The sequence below is a fragment of the Camellia sinensis genome, chromosome 7 (assembly GCF_055761805.1).
Source record: "Camellia sinensis isolate YWXY chromosome 7, ASM5576180v1, whole genome shotgun sequence".
In the NCBI taxonomy this organism is placed as follows: domain Eukaryota; kingdom Viridiplantae; phylum Streptophyta; class Magnoliopsida; order Ericales; family Theaceae; genus Camellia; species Camellia sinensis.
The window spans coordinates 181,815,065-181,840,188 of NC_138967.1; the positions used below are offsets into that span (position 1 = coordinate 181,815,065).

Below are 25,124 nucleotides of genomic sequence, written 5' to 3' on the forward strand. Positions count from 1 at the left end.
TTACTATTTATTTGAGAACTCTCTTCTGTCGCCATCCTTTCCTGTGATGAAATTATGAAAGACAGTTGCACCACCAAAGATAAAGGCATTTGGATGGTTAGTGTGGTGGGATCGAATTGCAACTGCAGATCTCCTACTCAAACGCCATATAATCCATACTCTCAACCATTGTGCATTCTATGGTAATGAAGGAGAGTCAACAGTTCATTTGCTCATTCATTGTTATTATTCCTGGAGGATTTGGTCTGAAATTGTCAACTGGTGGGGCATTTTGTGGGTTTGTCCTGGTTCCATCCAAGATTTGTTGGTTTGGTGGTTTGGTTAGAAAAGAAAGCATCTAGGAAGATTTATTTGGGAAGCCATGCCTTTGGCAATCCTCTAGACCATTTGAATAGCTAGAAATGAAAAGGTGTTTAATTCCAAGGAACCTATTTGGGTGGATTTGGTGGAGAACATTAAGATCAAGATTAAGATTGCGTTTTGGGTAAAGCATTCGATTAACCTGCCAGGATTCTCACTTTATCACTTTATGTTTTGTTTACATGGCATCAAGTGCTACAGAGCTAGAATCTCAAGATGATATTCTGTATTTTGCTTGTCTTTTTCATTGTATCTCTTCTGGTTGAGTGCTCATCAGCCTTCTTTCGGCTTGTGCCTGCACATGATTGGGTTCTCTAATAGGTGCCGACCTAGTTGGGATGTATTTTTGAACTATGATGCAATTGCGCCTAGCCTTTATTGTACTTCTTCTTTATCAATAAAATTCTATTTTCTTTGCTAATCTAAAAAAAAGAAAAAAAAGGAATTATGTTGGAGGTTGTACAATGATGATCAGTCAATGCAAATTAATCAAACTTCCGCAAAAAAATGATTTGGTTAGTTTTAGGCTTAAAAAATTCAATTCAACATAAAAAATAAATAAATAAATACATAAATAAATAAAAATGATTATACCTATAAAAGTACTCTAAAAAATGGACAATCATACTCAAAAAAATTATAATATTCTGCAACTTAACTTTTATAGAATATGTACAGGCACATCAAATTCTTCATATTATATACCATCATATATGCAATTTTCAATAATATAATAAGTGTAAAAATCTTATAAATATTGAATGGTTCATTTTGTTTATGTTCGATTCTTTTGAATCTTAGTACATGAATCAAACAATATAATTAATGACTTAATTATTTAGAACTAGAACCTAAACGTCCTCTGAAAAAATGGAACCAAATTGTTCATTTGAATTGGTCTGAATCGATTTACAAATTCCACTTGTTTATTTAAAAACCCTACAAACCTTGTAGTATTCTAAGATCTCATGGCGAGAACCAACCTTTGTGAGTGTTCTATACAAAAAATAGTATGTTATAGCAGTGGAGTGCATCTCTCTTTGTTTCAACTGGAAATATTTTAATGAAAGTCAAGAAAAAATATTTTTTATAATCAACAAAAAAAACAAACTTACTTTGATAAAAAATGTTTTTTAGATTAAAATGTTGCCAATGCCACCACACTCCCACTAGTACATTATTTCAAGTTACAAACAAATATAAGAAAATATTTTCTGCTAAAACAAATAATGAATACAATGAGAAAACTATAGAATGGAGATACCATAGTTAGGTCTCATCAGGTCAATATATGTATATATTTTCATACTTCTCTAATTTAATTTTGTGCATATGAACATGTTGTAAAAAGAAACATTTATTAAGCTTTCAAATTGCACATGGTATCAAATTTAACTAAAGAACCTGAACTCCAAAAAGAGGAACTGGTTTATAAAACTTAACCCAGTAGATGAAAAGAAATGCGATAGTCTTTTACAATAGTGAAGATTTTCATTTTTTTTAAACAGGTTTTGGGGCATATAATTTGCATCAATACAGTGTATGTTTCTATCGAGCATTCAACAGAGTAATGGTGATTTCGTTGACTGAACCTATTGCTTCCTTGCTTGACGAACCAGCAGCCTCAAGAACATTCCTTTCGGTGAAAAAGCCAGGTTGTTTGGCCTGAGGCAATGTACGTTCACCACCTAACATCAGAACCACAGATGACATGCTTGGCCTATCCTCTGGAGATTGTTGCACACATAAAAGACCCACGTGGATTGATCGCAACACTTCAGTTAGGTAGCATGAGTCCCATAGAGCCTCATCAATCAATTCCAATGACCTACCTTCTTTGTAGAGTCTCCATGCCTGAACAGATGCTCACACAATTGCACGGTTGTGAATGTTTTGGAACAGGGGAGAAAGCGGGATTTAAGACAAAATATAAGAACACTTCTAAACTCAGTATGCTTACATGGCCAAGGAGGTTGAGGTGGTGATCTGGATGATAGAAACCTCTATTTTTCTTCCCACTCACGATCTCTAGCACCAAAACGCCAAAGCTGAATACATCAGATTTTACTGAAAACAACCCATCCACTGCATACTCTGGAGACATGTAGCCGCTGCAGAAAAGAGTTAAATGAAGAACTAGATTTTGAAGCAATAGGCAAAACATGTTGTATAGATTCTTACTATGTTCCAACCACTTTGTTTGTATTTGCTTCAGTCTCATTTCCCTGAAAACTTCTAGCCATTCCAAAGTCTGATATTTTTGGGTTCATGTCAACATCCAACAAAATATTGCTTGCTTTAAGATCTCTGTGAATAATTCTCAGCCTGGAATCTTGATGAAGATAAAGAAGGCCCCGGGAAATCCCATTAATAATGTGGAAGCGCTTTGGCCAATCCAGTAATGTGCTTCGGGTTTGATCTGTCAAAATTTTGTCTGATTTAGTCCATGCTCCTGTTAATCAGATACATGAATTTAACAGGATTCCTTGATGGAAAATCCCAAATTTTGGAAGACCCAAGGTCATGCAAAAGCACATGTAATACAAACTGTATATAATTTTGTTCCCATAATCAAATAAATCAAAAGAGAGCCAAACCGAAAATAGTTGTGGTATGGTATTATAGTTTCAAGAGAGCCAAACCGAAAATAAAGTAATCCAGGCTTTTGTTGGGCATGTATTCATAGATCAACATCTTTTCTTCTCCTTGAATGCAGCATCCTAGAAGCTTCACGAGATTTCGGTGCTGAAGTTTGGCAATACAAATAACTTCATTCTTGAACTCATCAAGTCCTTGGTTAGAATTCTTTGATAGCCGCTTCACAGCTATTTCTTGTCCTCCTTCCAGCATACCCTGAGAACTACCATTATAATTGTTAGAATGTTCTTTTAAAACTTAAAAGAAAGCACCTTTTTTCTTTACTAATTATTATGACTTTAACCTACCTTTTTTTTTAATATGTTGCTCTGGATGACATTGTTCCAACTTCCAACATGTGCAATTATGACCAGTGATTTATTTTACAACAATACCAAACACATACTCAAAAGACATAATTACACAGATTTATGAAGTTTCATATGTGAGAAAAGATGCATCAAGCCAATTGTGTTTTCTAGAAACTGAAAGAAAAAAATATTGTAACTACTAATAACAGCTTAGTCATGTAATAAGGAAAGGACAGTGAATGCTTTACTATGTTTGGGTGAGTGTGGAGAGTGGACAGATGGAGAGGATTCACGGAGTAAGAGCTTCTCTATAAGATTTTAAATAAGATTACCTTTCATTCTCATCACTCCTAAGCAAAAGCTTAGTCTCAATCATTTTTCATTACAGCAAACTCAAAAATAAAATTCTAAAGCAGTTGTATTTATCAAAATTTTACATATTCAGAATGGTGAGTTCGGTATTGAAAAGTTTTATCGAACAGTACGTATAGGAACACAAAATTTGTGGGCCCACACACAGAAATGAATGCAGTCATGCAGCCTGCTGCAGCATAACATTCTATTCACTTTTGGGTGAAAAAAAAGTGTCTGTAGCCTTACAGAAAAGTAGTGATAAAAAATTTGAATGGTTTCATGGCTTCTACATGGGCACCTTGACTACATAAGAGTGTCTTTACATGGTTACCTTGTAAACAGGTCCGAATCCACCCTCTCCAAGCTTACTGTTGATTGAAAAGTTACTTGTGGAATTAGTTATTACAGCTAAGTCAAACAATGGCAACTCTAGATCTTCCTTCTGGCTTTTGTCAGTGCAACCTTGTTCAAGGTTGTTCATCGGATTTCCTGCAAAAGTGGGGATGAAATGGATGTAAACACAATGCGACAACTAGTTCCAACTAGTAACATACCATTACAGACTTTACCACAGAATGACACATGGGATATATACCTTCTTTGTTCAGCTGTGAATTCTTCCTTTTCTTTTTTCGGAGATACAAGGTTACGCTGATGCCTAGCAAAAGAAGTCCAATTAACAATGCCAATGTCACTGCCACTATCTCCCTTTTCTTGCTTTTGATGCCAGCTTGTTTGAATCATCAATCCATTAACAGAAATGGTCAAGTCAGTTAGATAATACAACCATGAAAGAATAAACTTAAATGAATTTTTTTTTTCTCCCTATAAAGCTAGACTTTAGATTCCAAACCTTTGAGCATTTCCTATATATTGAAGTTGTTATGGAAAAGGTGATGAGAATAGTTAATACAGAACAAAAACATAACCACACAAGAATTTACGTAGTTCGCCTATAAGCCTATGTGTATGGGCGAAAAATGACGGAGGAGTTTTACATTCAATGTAAAGTACAAAAACATAACCACACAAAGATTTACGTAGTTCGCCTATAAGCCTATGTCTACGGGCGAAAAATGACGGAGTAGTTTTACATTCGATGTAAAGTCTCTCTCTCTCTCTCTCTCTCTCTCTCTCTCTCTCTCTCTCTCTCTCTCTCTCTCTCTTACAGAAGTTGACAAGATAATCCTAGAACCTTGAAATAATCCAATCATGTCAAAATAGACGCAAATACAAATAGCAAGTTGGACCTATAAGATCGATCCATGCAGGCCGAGGATGGGTAATAAGCATCATTCGGATTGAATTCAAGACACACCGACAACAGAAATCAAAGTCCAAGATAAAAACCATAATGGACACTTATTTTTGCTAAACTGTAGATAGATGTAGAAATTAATATAGAGGAATTTTTTGAGGAAGAAATGTAAGTGTTCAACATATCTAACTATGATTATTACATATGTAAAATATAATCTAATTAATCTGTGATTGGTATGAATTCTTACCCAACTCAGAGGAAGCCATCCTTATGTAAATATCTTGCGCATTTTCACTGTACTCTTTCATATCAATCAACTCCTCAAACCAAAGCAAGCAACCACTTCCACCTCCTGTTATATCTAAATTTGCGTAAGCCATACAAGAGCAGTTTTTCAAGCACATCATCTCACATTCCCTCAAGGTCATGCTCTTGTCAAACCAGGAGTTCCGTGTGTCTGGCATCTTATATCGTGAATACTTGAGAAACCCATCTCCATTATAGCAATTCAATGCTGTCCTCCGAGCACACCCATTAGACCAATCTCCATTTCCCCATTCTGTTTGGTTCTGGGGCACAAATTTATTCAAACAGCCACATACTGGCGAGTTTCCAACATTACATTTACCATTTGGACCACATAGTTTATAATTATCACAGTTATCGGTTGGTGCAGTCAAGTAAAGGACCCATTCCTGCGTTCGATCAATCCATGTAAAGCGCTGCATAACACCCGTATGATGCAGAGCAAACCTTGAAACAACTGAACTGATGAGTTCATAACCATAATACACCTCCTCCTTGGTATAAACCAATCCATATGTGTACATGGAGTTTGGTTTAAGGTTTGGATTCCCACTGAATCCGAAACCATTCCATGGCCCAGTTCGGAACAGCTCAACAGGACCATTACTCAGAATGTTTTGTGGGTATCCTTGAGGATCACACCGGTATGTAAACTCACCTCGAGCTGGATCATCGCTGCTCTTCCAGGAAGAGAGGTGACGCTCAAGGCCCGTTACAAAGTTCTTGCCAAGCTTCATGCCTGGTAAAAGGGTATCACATGGATAATCAAAGCTTTGCCACAAAATATTATCATTCGCATCTTTCACAACAAGATTTCCTGACTCCATAAGTTGTGCAACAAGGTCCTGTGTGGATCCTGTCACATTGGGAGACCAAATGACACTGCCAGTATCATTGACAAGGGCAAGAATTCCAGGGTCGATTACTGTTAAGATGCCTGACGAATTGACAAGTGGAATTTCTCTGTTGGCAACCCATACAACGGTCCTACGAGAAATTTTCTTGTACCATATTCCCAAGTATGTATTCTGGGAATTGCCAGGGCTGAAAAAACCCATCTCAAAGCTTCCACCAGATGAAACAATGGTATTGCGGCCTGTAATGGATTGGGTTTTGGTTATGGTGTCTACTGCGTCGGAGATAATTAAGATGGAAAATAAAGAGGAAAACAAGAAAGGTATTTTGAGGCCTTCCATTGATAGTCTAATGTCTAATTCATGAAATTCATCTGTTTCAATAAATGAAAACTCAAGAACTCTCACAGCACAGTAAGTCTTCAGTTGGACTTTTCTATGGTTACTAACCTACTAAAAGGACTTGGAATTGAAATAATTTAATGCTAATTTGGACTATATTCACATCTTAGTCATTGCATCAAATCGACAACCTGGATTTCCACAAGTAGAAATTAATGCACTCTAATGTTCATAACAAGCACAAATGACATAGGAGTAGTTATAAATTACACAAACCAGTGTTTCTTTCTTTTTCTTTTTCTTTTTCTTTTTCTTTTTCTTTTTTTTTTTCTTTTTCTTTTTTTGTTCGATTTGATCAGCAAAGAAACAACTTGTATTAGAAGAAAATAAAGCAGAATATAACAACAATCATATGCACCACACCACAACCCCACAAAACACCCAACAACACATGTAAAAATCCCAAAACTACACCAAAGCAATCAACATACTAACCTCTACATATAAACATTTTAACAAACAGATGGAAGGCATGGCACAAATTTGATGCCCAGTCCTCCCTCGTGCTCGAACTCCAAGCATTGCAACACTAGGCCACCGAATAACGGGCTGTTTGGTAGAGCTGCTTTTAATTTTTATTTTATTTAGGGAGTCTCTGCAAATAGTGCAATTTTTATTTGTAATTTAATAGACAAAAATAACTTAAATAAGCTAAATATAACTAATTGTCTAAAAATTGATAGAGGGGTACTTTTGACTTTATCTTTCGATTATACCCAGCGTCCCAAAGATCAAATTTTCAGAAAATTTTATATTCACACACTTACTTGCCTCAATGCACACATTTAATGAAATTTTATTTTAATGACAATTATACCTTAAAGTAAAATGACTATAATAAACATCAAAATACACCTTTAATATTATATTTCAATTTTCTCTATACACATCTTTTTAAAATAAAAAAATCTCAAGTGCACATCATTTTAGAAAGAAAAAAATCCTAATTTATCTATTATACCTCACTTGTTCCATTGTTTCTGACTTACTTGCAAAGTAATACTCTCAATCTCCATGTATTATCAGCTCTTCTTCACTTGCTCGTTTCATTTTGGTTTTCGATTTCCCCCTTTTAGTACACCTCTAATGCACTGTGGAAGCTCTAAACTAGAGTACAATATATATATCAACAATGATTCATCCCACTAAAAACATCACCACTAATAGCACTAATACATTAAAAAAGTAAAAAAAAAAAAAAAAACACAACTCCAAAACCAAAACATCACATCATTATATTTTTTTTGGGGGGGGGGGGGGGTGTTGGGGGGTTTGGAAAATTGGCTCCTCAGTGAATTGTTTTTTCAAAAGGACATAACCTCAATATAAGTTGATAGATCTGTGAACTATGGCAGAGAGTTGAGATCTTTGAATCTAATATTTTCCATAAATATATTTATATATTTGAATGCTCAAAAAAGCGTTTTCATCTGTGCAGGTTGCTGCAAGTTTGGCGACTGAGCAGTGACGGAGCCAGAAAATTAAATCAGAAGGAGCACTTATTGATTACAACTTAAATTTTTTTCCCCCCCCGTAACCAACAGTAAGAAGATAATAATAATTTTTGAATTAATGTTAAGTATAAAAACTTAAGTAAATTATTACAAAAGTATTTCACATAAAATTTTACAATTAACTTCGAGTAAAATCGAAAAAAAAATATTGCGTATAATTAGTGTATCATGGATAATGTAAAAAAGTGATATATTTACGTCTTAAAATAAATTATATAATGGTAAGGTAATTCAAATTTTTAAAAATTTGAATAAAAATTTCATATAATAGTGATATCACATCATTATTGACATATGATATCACCAACCAATAGTAAATCAACATATAAAGGGGTGAACTCCACATGCAAATATAACTAACACTATAATAATTTTTACATATATATAGTGAGATGAATTATATTTGCATATCAGTAATAATTGATATTACTTTTATATTGAGATTTTTTCAGAAAATTTTCAGACATAAAAATATAATTTGTTGTAATCACTTCATTTTCAATAAAACAATCACTATTGTTTTTATAAATTTAAAAAAACCCTTGACATTTTATTCTAAATGTTATTTTTGTTTAAAATTTTATATATATATGCACATGTATAAAAACAAAATAAAATAAAATAAAAATCCAGGGGGCACATCACCTCCCTAGGCACCATGTGACTCCACCGCTACTACTGAGGGATGTATAATGAGTGACTGATGCAATGGAATGATTTGTATAGAGAAGGAGGTTCAAGAAAGAAGCAGCAGTTAACTTACTTCCTATAGATTGATAGATTGCTGGCATATTTAATCCGCTTGTCATCACCACCATTCTTTGTGAAACAGTGTGGAAGGTTTGGAAATCCAAAAGGGTGTGTACAATGGTATAAGAGGGTATAATTGAAATATTTAATGTATGGATTGAGAAGAATAATTAATAATCAAATTAATAAATGCATATATTGAAAAATGATGTGTATTGAGATAAGTAGATGTGTGAAAATAGAATTTCTCTAAATTTTCAACATGAGCAAAATAATCAACGTTTTTTGTAATCTTGTTAGGTACCCATAAAATTTACCCTAAAAAAAACTGCAGAAAAAACCCCAAAAAAATGGTTGAAATTCATTTTATGTCTCAAAATTTAAGTTAAATTGTTTGGATCATCAAAAAACCTGTAGTGGGCCGGATTTGACCGTCTAATTAAATATTCCAAATCCAATCGCTTTTCGAATCTACAACTCTAGGGTTCCAGGTTATAAGGTTGCCATGAACATCATGATTTGATCACACAAGGGTAAATCGGGAAAAAAAAAAATTGGACTTGTAGTTTCAAATTTTCAAAAAAATAAAAAAATGACATCAACTATGAAGCATTAGGACCCAAACACATGAATTTTTGGCAAAGGATTTTATTTTTTTTCCAAATGTTATTCTCTTAAAGCTTGTCTGCTTCTCTGTTCAAAATTTGGATGTAATGAATCCAATTATAATGAGAAGATATATTTTGAACTACAATGCTCGCTGATTAGGTTGAGACGAATGGCCTTTGAACAACCATTCGTTTGAATTTAAGCAAATTGAAAAAATCAATCTACCTCTGTCTTCTTTATTAGTAGATGTTGATTGAGTGGGCTGTGTGAGTCTTCTTAGTTAGCGAATGCAAATTGAGCAGGCCGTGCGGGTGAATACGGATTGATTTGATGGTTTGAATTTTACTGTTTTGGACCTTTTTAACTATTTTTTAGTAATATTTTACTATTTTTATGTCCAAAATTTTTATTGTCCATTTTTTATAATAAAAATAAAGACTTAACTTTCGTATTTCATATATAGTAAATATAATTAGTAAATAAAAGGTCTTTTTTAACACACAAAACATAACTTCATTTTCTTAGGAGTATCAGCAGATCAGGTTGGTTCCAGTGGCCTCTCATTCGCTATTTGTTCAAAATTAGATGCAACAACGGAATTATGAGAAGACTATAGGGGGCCATGACCCCCCTATTTTTGTCAAAAATACTATTTGTCATAACATTTAAAATGTATATATCATTTTATATATAAAATGTCCCAAGCATAAAAGACATAATCGAATTTTTTTTAAGATTCCTGATATTAGGATTTTATAAGATAAATGTCATACAATATTTTCATAGTAGTTAAAATCCCTCAATATTTTTACAGAGAAAATTCGACTCAAAGAAATTTTACCCGACTTAGAGAAATTTTATCCCAACTAAGAAATTTCAATTTTCACAACAAAGAAAATTTCAAAATTTCTTTGTGATCATACTAGAGAAAATTTCAAAATTTCTATGTGATCATACTAGAGAAAATTTCAAAATTTCTCTAAGTCAGGTGAAATTTCTTTGATTTCACAAAGAAATTTTAAAATTTCTCTGTGATCATACCAGAGAAATTAATTTTTCTGAGTTGGGTGAAATTTTGTTTGAGTCAAGAAAAATTTCTCTAAATCGATTTTTCTTTGTGAAAATGTTGAGGGATCTTATCCAATAAAAAATATATATATCTTAGACCTCTCCTGCTACACAAAGTTGGAGATATTTCACTAATTTTCCCAAAGATATATATATATATATATCATTTTTATCTCATTTTGAGTTCTCTTTCTATTTTGTACTAAAAAAAACTTCTTCTTCCTACTACAGATTGGTGCTATGGTGTTTAATTTTTTTCTATTTTGTATATGTGATGAAACAATTTTATGCGTCTTTTAGCCCCTCTAATGATAAAATCTTGATTCCATCCCTACTTAGATGGATTGAAAAAAATACAATCGTATCTATCTAGTTGAATTATTATTCATCTATTTTGACAAATTGATTTGAGCCAATCAATTTTGAAGAACCCAATGAATACTTGTCCACCCCTACTTTTGTCATTGCCCTACATTGTGGAAATATTACTTGAAACTGACAACCCTTGAAAAGTGCATTATGTGAAGCTGTCCTCACTGATGCCCCCAACAAGCTGCAAACATATGTTAAGTCACCCATCCCTCTTAATACCAACTTCTGAAATTGCCATTTTAGTCTTCTAGTGTGCAATTATTTATTTATTTAATATGCCACATCTATACTTCTACATAAAAACACAATTGAAAAGAAGTTTGGTCATGATTTTTTTACATTTAAAATAATCCTATACATAACTGTCATATTTCTCAATCTTAACTGCTTCAAATACTTGTCATAATTAATTTAAATTTTACACACAATGTGTGCTTACACTTTTAATAGATAATATATATATAATAATAAATAAATAAATAATCGATACTCATATAACCCATCAAACCCTTCGCTTTCCCTGTGCAAGACATGAAATTGAAGATCTCTGGTTCAAAGGGTTGGATTCCTACTAATCTCCCTTAAGTGAGATGTACCAATAAAAAATAAATAAATAAAATAAGTGAGACATATTTTGATTTGAATATGGTAACTTTCTTTTTCAATTAATACATTTTAAAATTTATTAAATTTAAATAATTTATTATTCGACTTATTTAGTAATTGTTGTTAGTTATTCATTTCAACCATAAAATATAAATAAAAATAGTAAAAAAAAAATAAAGACCTCTAGTAGTACCATCAGTCCTTTCTTTTTCATCTTTTAATTTCCATAAATTTATTTGGTTGGTAGATTTTTCTTACTTGAAGAGCCATGACCTGAAACCCTTTAAATCATGGAGTATAGAGGTTTAAACGGTTCGATTCAGGCAGTATTGAGAGAAAGTTAGTGCCAAATCCGATTTTTTAGATTTGATGGCTAAAGAATCGACACAAATGGTAAGTAACGATTTAGTTTTGTCGATTTTTTCAATTTGGTAGAAAGTAGACGGTATTTTAAAGCATTTAACGGAAGAAAAAGTTTGAAAGTTGTTATATAAAATTTCCATCCCTAGTTTTTATCACAAAAAATATAAGGGAAATTACAACGGAAAATCAGGTATTGTCCATTATAATAAAATAAAATTTAAGTTTTTAATTTTGTCAATTGAAATCTTAAATTTTGATTTATTTTTAATCTAAACTATTTTACTATTTTTGATAAGTAAAACTAACAGAAAAAATAATATTTTAGTTACTAAACTCAATAAAAATAAAAATAAAACTAAGGTATTTTAGACATTTTATATATATCTGTATTGAATTTAATGACCAAAAATATATATATATATATTCGGTTTGCTTAACAAAAATAGACAAACATCAAAAGTTTAGGATTCAAATTGATAAAATTAAAATTCATGATTTATTTTATTACAAGAGTCAAACTTTAGAGTTTTTTTTTTTTTTATTGTAATTTTTCTATTTTATTGTATTGATCATTTATCTTCTATGCTTAAAGAATTAAAATATAAAATATTTAAATATAATATTTATTTTTGATTGGCTCCATTTCGATGAATTTTGAGCTAACGATTGGATTTCATCAATTTTTCTTATGAATAACCAATAAGTCTTTTAACTGGCACGGCATTAAAATTGACGAATTTCGTGGAACTGAGGTTTATTATTTTTTAAGTATGTAACTCAACAAGAAATTTCTTATTTGTCCAATTTTTAATGAATCAAGATAATCATTTTGTTTTGGTATAAATAGTCATTATATGATCTTTCACCATAAGATAGAGGTGGAACTTGGACAGGTTCGATCCAAGCAATCCAAGCCTAATCCGAATTTTTTTAAGGTTTAGACAAGATATTTTTGAATTCGGCACAAGTTTGGACAAAAATTCAGAATTTCAAATTAAATTTGAACGGACTTGGGTAAAGATATCAAACAACCCGAACTATCTGAAGCCTAAATTATATATATATATAAATATTAAATATACATATAAATTATTAGTCATTACATGATATTAAAATAATTTAGATCATTAAATCATATTGAATATATATTATATATACAAGTAATACAAAATCTTACATTTTTTATTCTCATTCATAAATTGTAAAGACTATTACAGCGATATCTCTCTTACATTATATAAATTATTTGTTTTGATATTATTAATGATTTCCTTAAAAAAAATGTAAATAAGGTTTAATTTTAATAAATTAATAATTTAGTTGCAAACAAAAAAATGAAATTTATGTACAGTTCATGCAACTTGGGTTTAATTCGGGTTGGGCTTGGACAGACAATTTTGGATTACAATTCATGCTTGGGCGGATCTAGGCAAGTCTCAGTACAACTTAAGTTTGGCTTGGATAACCTCATAACCCGACAGAGCCCAACCTTCGATGAAACCTAAAACAAAATCTCAATTAGAGGATTTTTTATATTTAAATATTTTACAATACAAAATTTGGGAGTTATTTAAAGCCTTCATGAGGGTTATGAAATGAAAAGAATTGAGAAGTACAAATTATCAAATAAATATAATTTATAAAGTCAAAGTAAAGATCATGTCGAGAAAAAAATGTGAAAATTGAAAATAAACTTGTAAAACATATTTTAAATTGATGGAAGCATTTTTCAAAATAACTCTTTTTAAATTAACAGATTGGATAATTTTAAATTTTGTGTAATTTCTTTTCAACGTGGAGCTTCCAAAAAAATAGAATGGGTGCTTTATACAAACATATAACAAATGGGTAGAGGAACTTTTTTTTTTCTTTTTTTTTTCTCAATATGTATAACATGCATTATTTTCATGGGTCGAGATCTTTTTATTATAATTTTTCAAAATAAACCTTTTAAAAAATATACTTATATAATTGTAATTTCTTTAAATTTAGGGGCCTTCTTCACAAATTGGGCCTAAAGCCTTTGCTTTTGTGGCTTGGCTATTAAGTTGGGCTGCCGAACTTGCCGAGTTGTACCCCTACCATAAGAAGAGTTGATTGGGATTGTTTGAACAATTCACGTAACGGTTTACCTCTTACCAATTGATTCTACATAGTTTTGTTGAGATCAAATTAGCACAAAATTAATACGCTTGGCAGGTCCAATCAAACCATCATGCTCCATTTCTTGTGGAGGTAAATATTTTTTGCATTTTAGTTTGTTTTAATTCAAAAATATTTTTTTCTTTTAAAACATAAAAACCATTTTACAAATTAAAGTGTTATTAATACCATCATATTCCTACCGCCACCATCTCACCTCCACTACCACGCCACCAATATCACTGTGGTCGTTGTCACCACCACCACTTCCATCAAACAAAGTGTTACATAGTATAACTTTTACGGCAACACTTCTAGGCTAGTGTTTTTTATAATGTTATTAGTTTTTATTTTTTATGTTACAAAAACTAAAACAAAAATAAAACTAATTTGATATGCACAATTATTTTTAAAACATAAAATAACAAAAATAAAAATATATGCTTGATGAGTTGTTGAAAGTTTAAGAAGTGGGGGTTGTCGAAAGTGGAAGAAGGTAGTAACCAATAATGGGGGTGACTTCTGCACTAATTGTTTTTAGAGGGGGGAGGGGACTTCTGCACCAATTGTTAAATATAGTAATTATATATTCTATCTATTATACATATTATATTATATTTATTACCATACTTAGATTTCTCTTCTCTTATATAAAGGAGTATTGTATACACATAATATTGAAAATACACATAACATAATATTTCTCTCTATCTCTCTCTCTCTCTCTCTGTCTCTTTCTCTCAAATGTTGTAACATTATATTAGAGTTAGGTTAAGTACTTAGTAATTTTGCTTCAGTGGCAGGCGGCAGCCTTGCTTTGGCCGCCTGCCAGATCTTAACTCAATCCATTGCCATATTTTCCTTTCAATATCGTTTTGCGGTGATTTTCTCCTTTATCCGCTGGTTTCTCTATATTCCTCCATCACCAACCAATGTTCCACTATATCTCCCAACTCTGGCCATCGCCGCCGTCTCACCCTGCTGCCCAGAAACCCATCACCATCTCAATATCATACTACATATTTTATTATTTTTTTCTTCATTAGCTTTAACGGCAAAACCAACATAACCACCAATTTTCTCTTTTCTTCCGTACTTTATCACATAAGTTCTGTTAAACATTTTTAATTTTTTTTTTTATTCCTACCATCACATGGGTTTGCTTCCACAAACCCATCCGAATTTTTTTCTTTCTTTCTTTCTTTCTAAAAAAAAAAAAAAAAGGAAAATCTTTTTATATAACATGAAAAAAAAATCTCTTTTCCGCTCCACTCTATTTGTTCCTCTACTTCAACCTCAAATAGGTTTCTATCTTCAACCCTATTTGAGTTTGAGCGGGGTATTATACCTTATATCATGGTGAGCATGGTTATACACCATGCAAACCTCCCTAAGATGCCCCCTTGGTGCACTCCCTAAGCCGCTCCCTTGGCGGACTACGTAAGTCGCATCCTTGGTGCATTTTTTGTTCCTTTCCAAGCTACCTTTTGGCGCACATGGTTCCTTTCCAAGCCACTCCATGGCGCACTTCTTCATCTATTGCCATCATCGTTCAACATCCAGTTATGTGTGTCACATTTGTTGGTTCAACATCCAGTTCTTCTACAATGGTTCGACACAACCAAAAATTGTCTTCTGGGCGCACCTTCGCCCCTCCTGGATGGTCCGACATGACCTTACCAAAAATTGTCTCTCGTCATTAGCTTCGGCCTCTGATCTATCTCAAGTGCCCTTGTGCTTCCATCCAGACTTTGCAATCTATTTGCCTCGGGTCTATCCATATTTTTAGTTTTATTTCATGTTTTAGTTTCTCTCTCCAAACTCAAGTTATTATCCTTACTTGAGTTTAAGGGGAGGTGTTAAATATAGTAACTATATATTCTATCTATCATACATACCATATTATATTTATTACCATACTTAGGATTATCATACTTAGATTTCTTTCTTCCTCTATAAAGCAGTTTTGTATACACAAAACATAATATTCTCTCTCTCTCTCTCTCTCTCTCTCTCTCTCAAATATTGTAACATGGTATCAAAAGTTTTCTATTTCACTCCTCCAAAGTAATCACCAATGCGCTAAAAGTAAAGACTTTTTTTTTTTGAGGAAGCATAAGATGCATCATAATATTAACGAAAGCGCAAGAGTGAGTACATTATCACAATACAACATTACAATGAAGGATTAAAATAAATATTGCACAACCCACGTGAGAAAACTTCTATCAGCAACACCTGCGAGTACCAACACATTGGTTATACCTCGTAGGTCAAGACGCCAATGAAAAGCATCATCTTAAGAGAATGCAAAAAAGGCTTGGGTCTTCCTGATTATCTTCTATGCAATGCGCACTTTTTCGTTTGACGTGATCTATGCTTTGAGAGGATTGGATAACTTCCATTGCCTTGTGGATGTCCCAATGCCGGATCAAATTTGTCCATGCTCATTTGTGCAAATTCAAGTGTTACCCAAAGTAAAGAATTTTGATTAAAAGATGAAAATAAATTCACTAAAAATAAAAAAATTTACTCACTTTTTTTTTTTTTTTTAGATAGGGAATTAAGTCACTTATAATTTGTAAATTGAGCCAAAGGAGGCATTAAATGTTGGTTAGTCTTGTGTTGGTAGCCAAACATCGATATAGTTAGACCATTCATTTTTTTGAAATTAAATATAATGAAATAATGTGTTATGATTAATGGATCAATCTGATTTATTTATTTGTTTCTGAATGATTTACCTACACGAGATTACAAAATTAATAAATCAGATTGTTGAAGTAAGATTCATGATAGATCTCATGTGCAATGGTGGAGCTAGAAAATCAATTTAGAGATGTCACCTATTAAACACAAATTCAAAATGAGTATTCTTCTAGTCAACAATAATAAAATAATGGATAAAAAAACAATTTTAGTCTCTAAAGTATGCACTTATTGTTATTTTAGTCTCTTAAATTTTAATTTTGTCATTTTAATCCTTAAAGTTACTAATTTGAGTCATTTTGATCCTAAAGCTAACGTCTGTTTCCCTTACTAACGAAAAATCTATTTATCCTGTTTTTGCAAGAGCAATATTGGAAACCGAGAGAGAGAGAGAGAGAGAGAGAGAGAAGGGGAGATTCGAATGTAGGGTTTTAGTTGCTTCAGAAATTGGTGAAGAAATCTAAATTCATTTGTATTTGCTTTAATTTATTGGGGAAGCTACAAATCAATGGGGATTTGGAAAATATTTACAGGTCAATGAAAAAATTTATGAATTTAATTATTAATATCTATAAACTTTATCATGAGTATGAATTTTTTTTTTTGCAAAAATTCACTATTTTATTTTATTTGTCATAGCTTCTAACCAAGAAACAAGTGGGGTTGATGTTGGTCTTTTGGGTGAAAAGAATAATTTTTATTTGGACATGGAAATAGGTGATGACATTCTGTCACATATTGATCTTGGGTCATATGGTGGGGTTAGCACTACTGTTGGTGAAAGTCATGTCCAGAGGGATGATTTGTGAAACTGAGGGTCACATGAATGAAAATGATACTGAGTGTCACATGAATGAAAATGATACTGAGTGCCATAGGGATGAAACTGATACTGAGGGCCAGAGAGATGAGGGGACTAGAAGAGAACATGATTCTGATTTGGATTCAAGTGACTATAAAGGTTGCATAGATGATGAATATGGCATATGTATTGATGATGATAAACTATATGAGTCTAACATAGATGCAGATGTTGAATGGTCTAGGGTGAAACAGATTGTGCAAGGAGAAAATTGGGATGCTGGGGTCTAGAACTTTAATGATGAAGCTGAGGAGAGTGACATTAACTCTGATTATGGGGACTCAGATGAGTAGTTGAGCTTGGACAGTTCATCTGATGATGACACATTTAGCACAGAAGTTTATGGAGGAACTCAGAATCAATCCAAATTGGCCTGTCTCTGCCATGAAGCAAAGGATTAGAAAGGATTTGAAATTGGATGCATCAACAAGTCAAATTTACAGAGCCAAGAAAATGGCATTTCTAATGATTCATGGTACTGATGCTTATCAATATTCCAAGCTTTGGGACTATTGTGAAGAGTTGAGGAGGGCAAACCCTGGCTCCACCGTGGTGATGGAAGCACTAGATGATGAGGAACTTAGAGAGCCAAAGCCAAGATTTTTGAGATTATATGTTTGTTTGGAGGCTTGCAAAAGGGGACTTTTAGAAGGTTGTAGACCATTTGTTGGTCTTGATGGTTGCCACATAAACGGTACACACAGTGGGCAATTGTTGACAGCAATTGGTATTGATCCCAATAATTGCTAATTTCCAATTGCATATGCTGTAGTTGAGATTGAAAATAAGGACTCATGGGAGTGGTTCATTGAGCTGGTTCTCCAAGATTTGGGTATTACTCCTCAACAGCAACATCACTGGGCCTTTATAACAGATTAACAAAAGGTATAATACTTGTTATTATTAATTTTTACTTTTACCTTGTATATAGCATTTACTTACTTCTAAAATTTGATTTTGGTTTCCATTTGACAGGGTTTACCTTAATTTTTAATTTTTACTTTCAATTTTGATGGATAAAATTATCACTGGAGTCTATCCGAATAATAAAATTTTACAACCAACCAAACAATAGAACGTGAGTCCAACGAATTAATACAGTCCGTCCAATCAAACAAGCCCTAAATTTCATAACAAGCGCAAAAGAGATAAGTGTAGCTACAACTTACAATCACATAAATCACACAGACCAGTCTTTCATGATCTTTAATTTTTTTTTAGTATCAGCAAAAAGAACAACTTTTATTAGAAGAAAATAAAGCAGAACATAACAACAGTATGCACAACAACCCAACAAAACAGTCAACCACACATCTGAAAAACTCCCAAAAACTCTATGAAAACAACTCGAAATAACCCAATATACTGACCTCTACATATAAACATTTTAACAAACAGATGGTAGGCATGGCAAAGATTTGATGTTCAGTCTTTCCTCGCACTCCGATTTCAACCATTGCAACTCTAAGACACCACATCAACGCCCCACAGATCAAATTTTTATCACAACGCAAAACAATCGAAGTTTTTCAACCCTACGCGAACTCCGACGTTAAAAAAAACAAAAAAAAAAAAAAAAAAAAAAACCCTTAAATTGCAAAATGTTCTTTGTCCTTGAAGTTTCTCACAATTACTCCGGCCTCCCCTCTTTTTTTGTGAAATTACACTGACCTCTATTGTAAACAGCGTTAATAGAAGGTTAGTTTAGTAATTTTAATATTAGATATATTTTTGTTGATAATCATTAATGTGTAATTGTTATTTTGATTTTACCTTACATGGTGTTTGATTATGACTCATTTTTTTTAGTTATGATTGAAAAAAATATAATTATAATATTTGCGGTAATCAACTTCATAAATGTTATAACTTTTATATATTAAATGTGTATATTCTAGAATAACCTACTGCTATAACAAATGTGACGATGAAACAAATTAAAAAAATTAATTATATGAATAAAAAAATGAGTTATTTGGTAGTTTTTAATCAATACTTAACGTCATACAATTCAGTTATTTTCTAACAAATAAGATGAAATTGATGAGTCTCACTATTTAAATTAATAAAAGTCACATTGAGACATCATATGTATTTATTTTAATAGTATTAAATAATATTTATAAATACTGACATAGTTTGATTATAAATATATATATATATATATATAATTTATTGCTTTATATACATACAAGTTCTTGTGTTTCTCACATGGTTTCAATAATTCATACTAATTTGTTATCTAAAAAATAATTAATTAATTTCTTTTATTCTTAATTTACAGATAATCACTTCAAATGTTATACAAACCAAATTGAAAATCCCCCTTTATGTGATAATCTAACAACTAACCAGTAACTTTCACAAAAAAAAAACAAAAAAACAAAAAAAAAAAACAAAACAAAACAAACAGTTAGATTAACGGTCAACTAATAGATTAAGGGAACATGCAAATCAGAAGTAAACTTCAAGAGAGGCTAATGTAATTTCAAAAAAAAAAGAGGGGATGCCAGTGTAACGATTAGAAACCTCAAGAGAGGTGAGTGTAATTTACCCTATTTTTTATGAACTTTTTTGGTAGGCTGGTCTAAATTAAAATGTTCTTAAAAATAAAATTACAAAATAGAGAAAAAATTTGACAAGTCAATGTACGTCAAGAAAAAAAAATTACACGTTGGTAAATTTTATAAATATTAATAATTAAACTTTTAGCAGACTCATTTGATGAGATTTAAGGTTGATTTAGTTTATTAATAATTAAAATTTGAATAAATTACAAATATATCTATTGAGGTTTGATTAAAATACGAACTGTCCCTTGTGATTTTGGAAATTACATTTCATCCCTTGAGATTTCTAATTTCCTAACAAATCGTCCATTTTATTAATAAATCATCAAATCAATTAACAGTTTTTAATGATATTATAAATATGTTTTAATTAATAATTTAGAAGTAATTATAAATTTCATTTTTTTAGTTAATTCTGTTAAATAAAAATTTTTAACAAGGGGGCATTTGTAATTTTTCAAACTATAGGGGCAATATGTACTTTAAGTAAACCTCAAGGAGTGTATTTGTAATTTACCCTTAAAATTTTAATCATGTATTTATAAATATTTTTGTAAAAACTCACTAAAATGTAATTTTCCCAAAAAAAATGCAGTAAAACAAGAATAAACTTACTTCTTTATTTTATTTTTAAAACATCAAATTTGACTTGTTTTTGTTTTCAATAAATTTTTCCTAATTTTTAATTTTTTTAATATAGTCTAATATAAACAAATCTTAAAAAGTTTTCAAAAAAATAAAAACAATATTAACTCAAAATTGAAAAAATCATTAAAAGTAATCTGAAAATAATGAGAAGAATATATTTTATACTTTGTCCGTGCCTTGATTGTGAGATATATTAGTTGAAACAAACAAAATCCTCTGGAAACGGCAATATACTAGAATGTTTTTATTTATTTATTTATTTATATAATAATAACACGATATTCATAAAATCAGGATATGGGCTTGTATAGATTAAGACTCTGGGAAGAGCATATCTCCAAATCTTAAGCCTTGATCACTAAGCCAACTCTTGAAAGGAGCACAATCCCAAACCCAAATTTTAAACACTAGACCAACTCTTATTGGGATTATCCCTTAGGTTTATATATCTTATTCTATAATTAGAATATCTTTAGATTAAGACGAGAGAGTAATAAAATCTTATCAGGTTCTCCTATAGTGTGCACCTCTTTAAGGTGCATATCATATGCATTCCTACCAAAAAATGTATATTCTTACAACAAAATTTTGTAACATTAATCATAAAATGCATAATATCGTTACAAACTAACGTAACAAAAAGGTTACGATATTTTTTGTTACGCTAATTTGTGATATGTTTATGTATTTTATGGTTGATGTTATAAACTTTTGTAATAAAGTCACACATTTTGTGGTAGAATGCATATTTCCAATCTTCTCATATCTTATGTTTGTTTAGAATAAATAGGCATAAATTACATACTATAATGTTTACCATTTGAAGATATTTTGATATTTTAATTTCCCAATCCGGATCCCCTTTTCCCGATATAATTCGAAAGAATTTAATCCATAACTGTAACGTCCAGAAAATTGGGCAGGATATATCTATTTATGAAACAAAGCCCACCTAATAGACAAACACACACACACACACACACATATATATATATATATAGCTAACTATTCCATACATCCATTTCCATTAAATCCCAAATGCCAAATACATGTTATTCATATCTCAATGCCTCAATTCCAATCCCAAGCATACATTTTACAACAAGTATGAAATGGAAGCCAAACAGATAACAAGTGCCCTATAGGCTTACAAATTTATCTAAGAACATTCTTGGTTACACAAAATGAAGTTTCAACTCAATGCAAATACAGTCCTGGGCTTACATTCAACAAATAATAATAAAACAAAAATGAAGCCTCAGCTCCAAGTCTTCCCAAGTCAATGCCTTGGCGGAGGCATAGCACCTGTACCTGAAATGGTTTCCCTTACAGGGTGAGCTACAGCCCAGTAGAGATATACTACACAACATATAAACCATGACAAGACTAAAAAGGAGTATGCTCATGCCATGCTCATGATAAAACAATTTATCTCTCTTTTTATAAAGCATACAATGCTAAGATGCAACGACAGATATAAAACAATTTCCATTTTAAACCATATCTGTTACATGAATACAGGCTCTGTGAATCTCTAGGTGAGTGTCTGCAAGTAGGGCCTAATGCACTACCATTGTCATTTTTACCAGTAAACTGGAAGGCTCGACACCTAACCTCGCGGTTCTACACCCCCTACCCAGATTCACCAAGTATTCATCTTTTCGCAAGCAGATACATTTCCAAACATTTCTCAAAAACAGATACATTTCCAATGAAATGAAAATAATGCAATGTCTAATGCAACAAATGAGAAATGTGGTTCAATTTACCTAAGTCTCATGCATTTCTACAACAATCATGGCTAATCTCTACCAATAGCCCAAAATAGATATTTCTAAACAGATATTTAAACAATTAAATTCCAAAAAAAATTCTGATAAATACAATCTATTCCATATCTCATCAAATATAAACAACTATACTAGTTTTCATATCTCAATCACGTCCGGTAACCTCTCAGTGTCCATTTCTGTAACAACCCCAATTCAAGATTAACAATAATCCATGATTTAATATGCCTAATAAGTTATTAAGATCAGATTTTGAATTAATTGCATATGTGGTGCAGCATTTATGTTTTATGTGTTCATTGTAGGAGTATCTATTTGAAATTTCTATTACATTTTGTGAATCGAAGACTTTATCGGTATCCGATCACGAAATTGACTTGGTATATGTGTTATGTGGAATTTATAGAATTTTATGGTAGGTTTAATTGAAATTCGATTTGAAATGATTAAATTAGAATAATTAATGCCAATGTGATTAACTTAAGTCAATCTTAATTAAGCCACTTTAATTAAGCCTATATAAGGCTACTTTGATTCCCTTATTTTACTTTACACCCTCATTTCCTACTCCTTGAGCTCATAAACGTGAGAGAGAGAGAACTAGAGAGTGTGAGTCGATCTCAAGAAGCAAAAAGGGAGGAATTGCTAGGAAATTAAAGGGGAATTGGAGAATTGAGTTAGAATTTACCAAGAGCTCAAAAAATTGAAGACTTTAGGTAAGAAACCAAGCCTTTTGTCTTGAAGTTGAGTTGATTCACCCATGAATTTAAGTGAATTGAGCTAGGAGATGTAAGAACCAAGCTTAAGAAGTAGGAAGGAAGACCAATTCATACATGCATGTACATTTCATTACATTTGGAGCATGTTTACTAGGAATTCTCTCATGCATGTCATAAATTAAGCTTAGTTGTAAGAATTCGTCATGTTTTACATCCTCTCATTTCATTTGATCATGATTTGGAAACTTGAAGCTCAATCATTTCATGCATGTCATGTTTTTGGAGAGTTCATGAAGTTTAAGTTGAGTTTGCGAACAATTGGTATGCTTTTGGGCTTTGATTTCATGAAAGGATCTTTAAATCATGATGTTTTGTGAATATCTAAATGTTTTTCAGAATTTTGGCCCAAGAGGATGAGTTTTGAAGTGTTTAGTTTGAGTTTGAAGCTTGGAGATCAAATCTGGAAATTCCAGAATTTGAATCTACGCTCGAGCATAAGTTCACACTCGAGCAAAGCACTCTGAATGCGTGCACTTCCGCTCAAGCGACATGATACCCGCTCGAGAGTGAAATGCATGTATCTAGAAGTTCATATGTTTTGTAGTACGCTCGAGCGACAGAAGTCACGCTCTAGCGAGGGCCTGAGTCTCACGCTCGAGTGGAGATTGAACGTCCGTCGAGCGTGAGAAATAAGCAACTAGTACTTTTTCAGAGTTTACAGTCTGCTCGAGCTAAGGAAATTACGTTCGAGCAAACCCTCACTTTTGCATGTCGGCTCGAGCGAGGAAAGCCACGCTCGAGCGTGGATCTGTTTTTAGCAAACTTTGGAAAATGTTTTCTAATGCAATTTTTGTATCCTCATTCCATCCTAGGCATTCCTAGGCCATGGTTAAGTCACCATAATAAGAATAAGGGTAGAAACACATTAAGAACAAGTGAAATAAGTTATGTACAATTCGAACGTGTGTTTCATGTGTGTATTTGTTATGTGTTAATGTAGGTCACGTGCCGTAGACTGTTTGATTAGCCTGCTCTGTCTGTCTGCACCTGAAGCCAGCTGTGAGTAGTAACTTAGTAAAACTATGTTTAACTTTAATTATTTTCTGAATGATATGAATTAAGATTTATTTTCTAAAATGCTATGTTCTATACAATGAATGATTGTCTAATTTCTAACAATGTATTCGTGGCATCCTTAGCATCATGTGATATCTGTTAGTTGTTACCCGGTATCGGAGGTTTCATTATGAAACTTATTATGTCTGCACTCTATTACCCGTATCGGAGGCTCCATCATGGAGCTCAGCATATCTGTCATCTGTTACCCGGATCTGGAGGTTCCTTTATGGAATTGGTTATTCATAACCACCATATGTTCTGCATTTGTTTTGTTAGCGCTAATGGATGTACCACATATGATTAAACATGAACTCTGATTTCTGTATAAGATCTGAACAAGAATATGAATATGAATCTGTTATGAATCTAAATTATGATTTCTGAATCTGCATGGACATCATTCATTAAAACCCTTTATTCCGTTATTATTCGCTGGGCTTCCGTTTACTATTTATATTATGTATGTAGGTGAGCGGGTTCCTGACTAGGCCTAAGCTGCCGCCTGGAGTTTTGGTGTCAGCCAGCCATCGTGCCTCCCGTGAAGGTTCCTTTTGAGATTTGTCCAAGCTTTTGTGTTTTGGAACTTTTGTGCCTTTTAAATGTTTATGTTTGGATTGAACATGTGTTTGAAAGTTTTGTATAAATGGCTTAAGTGACGTAAGGCTGATGCTTTTATAACGTCACATACACGGGTATAAAGTTTTAAATTCTGTCCCATGCATGTCACCACAGCTCATCGGACCACGTATATTTTGTATATTTGCTTCCATAACCCCTAACTATATGATATTCTGTTAA

The 25,124-nt window shown here is 32.1% G+C and overlaps 1 protein-coding gene across 6 annotated transcripts; it reads right to left on the bottom strand.

Moving 5' to 3' along the window:
* Positions 1–1,699: 1,699 nt before the first annotated feature.
* Positions 1,700–7,577, bottom strand: LOC114318887 (G-type lectin S-receptor-like serine/threonine-protein kinase At4g27290). 6 transcript variants are annotated; one of them, XM_082880058.1, is made up of 9 exons: positions 7,475–7,577; positions 6,921–7,080; positions 5,171–5,968; positions 4,258–4,392; positions 3,994–4,151; positions 3,003–3,213; positions 2,542–2,812; positions 2,321–2,471; positions 1,700–2,214 (listed from the first exon to the last, which is right to left on the bottom strand). In XM_082880058.1, the coding sequence occupies exons 2-9, from the start codon at positions 6,934–6,936 to the stop codon at positions 1,909–1,911; spliced, it is 2,046 nt and encodes a 681-aa protein (XP_082736184.1). In that variant the 5' UTR covers positions 6,937–7,080; positions 7,475–7,577; the 3' UTR covers positions 1,700–1,908. The 6 variants fall into 6 exon arrangements, with proteins under 6 accessions (XP_082736184.1, XP_082736181.1, XP_082736182.1 ...); XM_082880055.1 differs by having other exon boundaries at positions 5,171–6,325; XM_082880056.1 differs by having other exon boundaries at positions 5,171–6,325; positions 7,447–7,556.
* Positions 7,578–25,124: the final 17,547 nt, after the last annotated feature.

Bases quoted from the DNA above. Each gene is read 5' to 3' on its own strand.
- LOC114318887 (XM_082880053.1), bottom strand. From the start codon at position 6,425: ATGGAAGGCCTCAAAATACCTTTCTTGTTTTCCTCTTTATTTTCCATC. The intron at 4,393-5,170 runs GTAAGAATTCAT...GATTCAAACAAG, and splicing joins GATGGCTTCCTCTGAGTTGG to CTGGCATCAAAAGCAAGAAA. The intron at 3,214-3,993 runs GTAACCATGTAA...GGTAGTTCTCAG, and splicing joins GATTCGGACCTGTTTACAAG to GGTATGCTGGAAGGAGGACA.